Genomic DNA, 7,526 nt, shown 5'->3' on the forward strand with positions numbered 1-7,526 from the left:
CTCCCCCTCCCCCTGTTACTGTCTCTCTCATTTCTTTCTTTCACTTTCTCTCCCTTCCCTTCTCTTTCTCCCTCCCCCTTCTCTCTCTCTCTATCTCTCTCTTCTTAACGTTCTCTATCCCTCTCTCTCCCTCCCCTCTTCTCTCTCTCTCTCTCTCTCTCCCCTTTACCTTCTCTCTCTCCCTCATAGGATGAATCACCAGGAAGGGGAAGTGGACGACATCTCTATACACGTAATACAGGGCGAAGGACAAAAGAGCAAAGTGTACATAAGAACAAATTAGACCAAATAACTATCGTTTATTGTGGGAAAATTGTAAAGCCCAAAGAGTACAAGAAAAATTGACTTAATCTCACTGTAAATCGTATAGATAAATTAAATTTTTAAAAGCACTGCACACATCAGATTCAACACCATACGGCGTCAAAAGAGGGATATGTAATATATATATTATATATATATATATATATATATATATATATGTTTATATACATCTATTCGAGCTGTAACGGGACATTTCAAGATAAATCTGTTTAACGTTTAGCTGCAAATGTGATCTTCTTCTATACGTGGGAATAAGAGAAACCAGAAATATAACTACTTGTTATTATTTAAAGTACCAGAACCCATATACATAGTGAAAGCACTGTGATATAAATTGATAAAGGCTCTTGACTCTCATGCGAGAGGCCCCGGGTTCGATCCTACCTCTGGCAAACCGTTTTGCCTACATTTTCCCTATCGAACCACGCAGGCGTTAATGCAATATGTTATGTGTAACGTCAAACAACATGATCTTAAATATTTTCCAAATACCAAACAGTTAGCCAAAAGAAAAATTCGTAATGTAATCAAATTTAATGCGCAAATCTTTGTTAAGTGCCATGGTTGCAATATATCTTATTCACCTGTTGCAAATAATTTTATTTCAATAGTCAGAATTCGAATATCAGACATATTGTTCGGTAGGACAAGGCTAGCAAAAATTAATTAATACAATTTGCATCATGACTATTGTATGCGATATACAACATTCAGAGACATGTCTACAAACTAAGCTAATTTAATCAGACACGTTTTGACCCGTTGTGTGTATGGAATTACGGTATATTAAAAGCATGGCAAGAACTGAAAACTGTGCCAAGTTATATACAAAATGAAGAAGTATTTATATAGGACTTCAGATAGTACAGACGGCGCAAGTAATTTCGTAACCATCGATGTAGGGTCCACAATCCAAGCCATCACCCACTTGACACCGAACTTCTGTCAAGTACAACAGCGCACCATTCTGATTCCCGTGGGTACCCGCTTTAGAAACCATCTCTCGGTCCACACACACAAATTCCGATCTCTTGTGGTCGTATTTTTCTGCCATAAGATAACCAGCGTACTCTAAACGCCACTCTTGAGAAGGACACACGTTGCGGGCAGGAATCATAAGTTTGCTGGTGCGGCCAGAGGGCGCCCTGCAGACTGCACAGGTCGGAGTCTGGTCATGCATTGGTTGCATGCGTGAAGGAGAAGTACTGGCTTGGTATTCAGAGGAGTATAATAGGGCTCGTTCACCGTGTAGGGAAGTTTCTACTTCGTCATAGATAGGCTCTTCCGGCATGCAGAGATGATTTGAGCCGCTACCAGCATGAGTGTAGTGTGCACCTCCAATAGTACCTGAATAAAGCAATGTAACACAAACAAAGGTAAACCCACTTAAGTACAAATTCATCAGAATCGAAATTGAGCATGATGTGGGACCAATGCCAACCACTGAAGGAAACTCCAGAGAACATTAAAGGAATACTGGGTGGAGAGTAGCAACTGAAGATTAATATCTTGGCGAAGGACATTAGTACGGGGCTGGGGCAGCGAACCATAATGATATACTGCCTGGTGACATAATCTACGACATCTCTACAGCTCTCTACATAGCTCATTTGCCAAACCATCTGCACAGCGGGTACGTTACCGGAATGTGGATCAGATGGTTTGCGGTTCGAGTATCGTCATTAATAGGATTTTGGCAATACATTAATCTACATTCGGCACTGTCGTCCTTGGTCTAGTAAATGGGTACCTGGTAAGAATTAATTCTTTTAAAAAATCCTGAAAGGCTTCTTTGAGCTTCAGGGCAGCTGGGCCAAAGCCAGTACGATTGTAATACTTGTAGGACCCTTGAGCATCTCCTGGGACGGTTAGTTGCGCAATATACCAATTAGTACTATTCGAACATTAGTGAATGTTTGATAATCATCTCTTTGTTATTTCCTGACATTCATTATCATATTTCTTTTATATCTTGAATATACTGTAAAGAAATGGGTCAAACATTACAATAACGCAGAGGATTTGCTATATTTTGTGCATTCACTTAACACCCAACCATTCTTGTGCACTTAAGTCTCAGCCAGTGAGGCTACTAAAGGCACGTGTTTTGTTCGTGGTGATGAAGAATTTTTTGATGCACAACATTAGATGTATTGTAGAATACACTCACATCGAAACAAGTACCTTGCAAAGATTTTCAAAAAATTAACCCGAGAATATTTCATACCCTATTGTGTGTCCCATCCTGTTTGTAATACTTTAAAGTGTTCCCACATTCAAATGTGACAGACGGATAAGACTATTGAAATTGCCTGTGGTTGATTTTCAGAAAGTTCTTGCGATCATGTCAAAACCATGTTTAGCGTTTTCTTTCTATGTGATATTACCCATCTGTACCAACCTGAATAGATGAGTTCTGCATCTTCGGGACATACATCGTTGCCCCAGCGAGTATAGATGACACCAGGTAGACTTGTCATGTTACCTACTGGACGCACTACCGCATCATCGCGGGATTCAGTTGGGTTTGTTTCGTCACTTGGTGAAGTGGGGGTGTCTTGAGCTAAAATGTTAAACATTCAGAAGTTTTATTGGAATCAATGGACAAAAATAAACTTTATTCTAGAAGTTCGGAATCTATAACTTATACTCGTGATATAAGGGATATTATCCCTTGTAGTAAATTCAATTTACCCTAACACACGACAAATTAATGTGGGTGTAATTTGCCCCATTCATGTTCTCACCATCATTTCAATGACTAATTACATTTTGTTGTTTCCACTTTAATAAGTAGGCTTTTATTGGAAGCGGCGGTTGTTGTTACATAAGAATGTGATAACAAAACAAATACGACTGACCTCCCAACTATGCGACTCCATATAGTATTTTCTAATAAAGTGTTATGGTATCTCTTAATTGCTTAACTGGCCAGAGAGGACACAGGAGTTACAGTATCCGAAGTGTTTTCCTATAACTTGAATTATTATTTCACTAGCCATGCATTCCGGCTTGAATTATTACAATATCACAATTATGAATGTTCTACAACCTCTGCATGTCGTGCCATATCGTGTCAGATAGATGTCGTTATAGACCTACCTTGTGGACCTGTCGGTGCATCCCGTCCGTCTCTCCCGTCCCTTCCGGCATTCCCCTGTGGCCCTAGAGGACCCCTTTGTCCAGGAACACCAGCAGGACACAGGAAACATTGACCTAAAGAAGAAAGAGCATATTTATTTCAAATTGAGTTTAATGATCTGCGAGGCTTGAGTAATATGTCTGCATAATACTACATTTAAAGCAAATTAGATTTGTCTGAAAATTATTCTCAAAGTAGATGATAATGGTCTACGTCTTAACGTTCTATTGGTATCCCCCCCCCCCCCTTCTCGTTGACGCATACATATGTAGTTTCGAGCATTGATGTCTCATATTTGCGGACTTTGACCTAGGGCTCTGGAATTTCATTCTCATATAAACCTTATGAATAACAAATAACAGTAACTTTTATAAACTTCTGAATTTGTTGCATTTGTTAGGCTGAGAGGAAATTTGTCATTAAGTAGAAGAATCTGTTATTGATTACAAGTTTTATGAAAAAGGACCCTGTTGTTCTTACCAGAATACATAGGCCATGAGTAGGGTCCGAATGGGTTCTGACCCAGGCTAGGCTGCTGGGCGCCATATGATGGGACCGATGTCGGGAAAGTCGATGGCGAGTCGAGTTCCCTTCGACGTCGTGTCTTTTCAGGTTCTCCCAGCTCAGGATCGGTCTCGACAGAGTCAGGAATGTGAATCTTGGCCATCATTGATGGATTCTTCGTCACGAGCTCGAGAGTTGAAAAGGAACGGGTGATCTCAGCAACGGATTCCTACATGATTGTGTGGTTTAAAAATTAAGATACACATTTATTTTTAAATCACTAAAACGTACCCTCGATATTATTTTCTGTGATTAAGACAGTGGAATTAAGTTACTCTTCAAATGTGACAGTGAACCGTTATCTGGTGAAACATGTCTTTCAACCCAACGACATCTGGCCGGTAGACTATATGGGCACTTTGGCCCAAAACACATTCAATGTACTGATGCCTTCTGACCGCATTCTGACCGCCTTAGAATAATAGTAGTAGATTTGGAAGATTCAACTATTTTTAAAAAAAGACGATGACTAAAAGATGATCTATAAGAGATTTGTAAAATTACACCTTTTTAAATAAAATAGTCCCTCAAATCTGTTAGAAATGATATAGGTAACACGTTCTTGAAAAAATCAAAAAAGAGAGTTGTCCCATATGAAATCATAATGCATTATAACCATCTTGCAAACTTAGATTCTTATCCATTGAGTCGTGAATTAAAATTAAGATATTCATTCCTTGACGAAATTGATTTTCCATTTCCATTTTGAAATGTAACACGTTTCAAATGATTAAAAGGTTGATTCTTGATGTTTGAGGAATTCAATAGTGAACTAACTCGACTGACTTAGGACCTAAACATTAAGACACGGTCGGACTGCGGGTAGCGACTGGCGTGCATCGTTTAGGTGCCATATGAGGTGGGAACTACTTTAAGGGCAGGTTCACTCCAGAAATAACTTAATTTCAATACAAGCAGAAAAATCGGCCAAACCAATCAAAATAAGTTTGAACAAAATCGGATAACTAAAAAGAAAGTTATTAATTTTTAATGACAGGAAAAACTTTGAAAATCACAAGATAAATTGGCAACTCACTCATGAGTCTATGACGTCATTGCCTCACTATTTACCAATTGATTTCTTTATATTGATGATATAAATTTCCAATTTTCCCCCTAAAAATCTTAGTTCCACCCACCAGCAACCAAGTTATATTGATAATAATATGTTTTTGTGTGGATGCAATAATATAGAGTAATCTTGTTTTAGTTAAATCGTGAAATGAACTATTTATACAGAAACCAATGATTATGAATATACAATATTCAGGAAATGGTATAAATACTTTAAAGTTCATAAAATATTTTGTGAAATGCCATGTACACAATGTGATACAAATCATATAACCTGGGTAAAGGCATGGGGAAATCAAGTTTTGGGGGATAAAAAGGGACGTAAATGGGATACAAATATATAAAGCAATCGATGAATAGTGGCAATGACCTCACAAACTAATAACAAAATTGACATTTAGTGTAGTGATTTTTTAAGTTTCATAGTTGGTCATACTTTAAAAAAAGAATAAAAACTTCCATATTAGTTATCCGATTTTACTCAATGTTCGTGTCCTCTGTTTCTCTTGTTTTTTCTGCAAATTTGGAGTGGACTTAGCCACTAATGCAGAATTAACAGTAAACACATCGTATTGAATTCGCTATACTCATTGCATTCACATGGTTGTTTAGCTACTTACGCAATCGAATGACAACTCGTGTCCAACATGGAACATTGGCGATCGGGGTGTACCCCCCCCCCCCCTCCCCTCCCCCCCCCCCCCCCCCCGCGCGTTTGCGTATGTGCGCGTTTCACATGTGGCCTATTAACTTTAGTGCGATTTCATACAAATTATGTGAAATGCAAAAGTGTATACTTGTTAATAGTTGTACATACCTGAAGGAACAATACTTGGTTTCTAATTTCAGAGATTTTATCCTCTTCTGTTTGGGTCAGTTTTCCTGAATCTAGAATGTTTTCAGGGTCAAAAGCTACATGCGAGAAGAGAGAGAGAGAGAGAGAGAGAGAGAATAAAAACAATTTCCGGTAATGAAATATTTCCATAAACGTAGAATCACAATCTGTATCTTAATATCAACTATATCAACAATAAAAAGCAACTGACTAAAATATATTTTATTCAAAAACTAATTAAACTTTCTCATTATGTCCCTTGCTTAACTAGAAACTTGCGATTAGCCAATCGCAATTAATACAGACATATTTAAAATCATACACCAGACAATGATCTTGTAGATCAAAGTTTTCGATTAAATCAAGTTTATTATCTCTTGCCAAGATGACGGTGCATGGTTGGGAATAGATTCCCCACAACACTATTCAAAATGAACCCCAATGATGTTGTTATTTAAGAGGATATCTACCCCATTTTGGCAATTGTGTACAAGACATCAATAGTAGAATTTGTACAGTGATGAGTAGCAAGAAATAAAACCTGCCCCAAAACCTCACCTTCCTCTTGCGTTCCTTCCTTTAAAACAGCAACGGCCTGGGTGACTCCAACAAGACACAGACATGGAAATAGAACTAGAGTGATGACAAAGAACGGCTTCATCTTGAAAAGTGAGTTGATAGAAGCTGGGAGAATTGTTTTAACAATTTCTTCTAAAGTGAAGCTCTATCGGAGACTTTCTGCAATCTGTGATGAGAAGATGAGTGCGTGCCGACTTCGAGTGTCTGAGGAGCGGATTGGCTTCGGTATTTATAACACTTTAGCCCCTCCCACTTTTCGCCGAATTGGTGCCAAGGTAGCCTTTTGACAAGGCCTCGTGACTCTAAGCGGCTGAGATGAGTCTAGATACCCGGAGTGAACGCGCGACCGAGTGACGGAACGTCTCGCTCTCGCGTTCACTTGGGTTTTCGCGATTAGTCTCGTTTTAGTCGCTCGGCGTCTATCAGACAAGTGGCCTTGTTTAAAGGCTAGTACCAAGGAGGAACCCGAGCTGCACAACCCTTTGTGAACTCGAGGAACCCTCTCGGGATAGCTCGGCATCCCTCGTATAACCCCGCCAAGAGGCTGATGATAATACCAGGAATATCCTGGATGATAAAGAGTCAGAATAGGGGGATGACCCTGGTTAGAACGAATGGGCTGTATATTATGTGAGTTTTTCTCCGGAACCAATATAAACAGAGCTGAGCTAAAGCTCAGAACAGGCTAGCTAGACATCCAATGTGAAAGGGGCAAGGGCATAGGTGTGTATAAGTAAATGCAGACAGTCACCCTTTCACTTGCAAACTTTAAACATGTGTAATAATGTTTGACAACTCAAGGTCAAGTATGATTCTATTTCTATTTCTGTTTGGCTCCAGCTGTCTGAACAGGAGCATTTTAAAGGAAAAAACACCTTGTTACCTTTAATGCATTTTTTCCTTTTTTTAAATAAATCTCGATGGAGTGAAAGATTTGTCAGAAAGTTATCCAATCCAATCTGAGAACGTGTAAACCGCCAATACCTAGCTGCCTACTCATATGGACTG

General features: G+C 39.0%; 1 protein-coding gene across 1 annotated transcript; it reads right to left on the reverse strand.

The window, feature by feature from the left end:
• Positions 1-489: 489 nt before the first annotated feature.
• LOC115926727 (short-chain collagen C4-like) lies at positions 490-6,724 on the reverse strand. Its single transcript, XM_030991932.1, has 6 exons — positions 6,498-6,724; positions 5,922-6,016; positions 3,947-4,199; positions 3,427-3,540; positions 2,726-2,887; positions 490-1,671 (listed from the first exon to the last, which is right to left on the reverse strand). Exons 1-6 carry the CDS (start codon positions 6,598-6,600, stop codon positions 1,181-1,183), a joined length of 1,218 nt encoding a protein of 405 aa, XP_030847792.1. The 5' UTR covers positions 6,601-6,724; the 3' UTR covers positions 490-1,180.
• Between the last annotated feature and the right edge of the window lie 802 nt (positions 6,725-7,526).

The sequence above is a fragment of the Strongylocentrotus purpuratus genome, unplaced genomic scaffold (genome assembly GCF_000002235.5).
Source record: "Strongylocentrotus purpuratus isolate Spur 01 unplaced genomic scaffold, Spur_5.0 spur5_scaffold_2, whole genome shotgun sequence".
NCBI classification, from domain to species: Eukaryota; Metazoa; Echinodermata; class Echinoidea; order Camarodonta; family Strongylocentrotidae; genus Strongylocentrotus; species Strongylocentrotus purpuratus.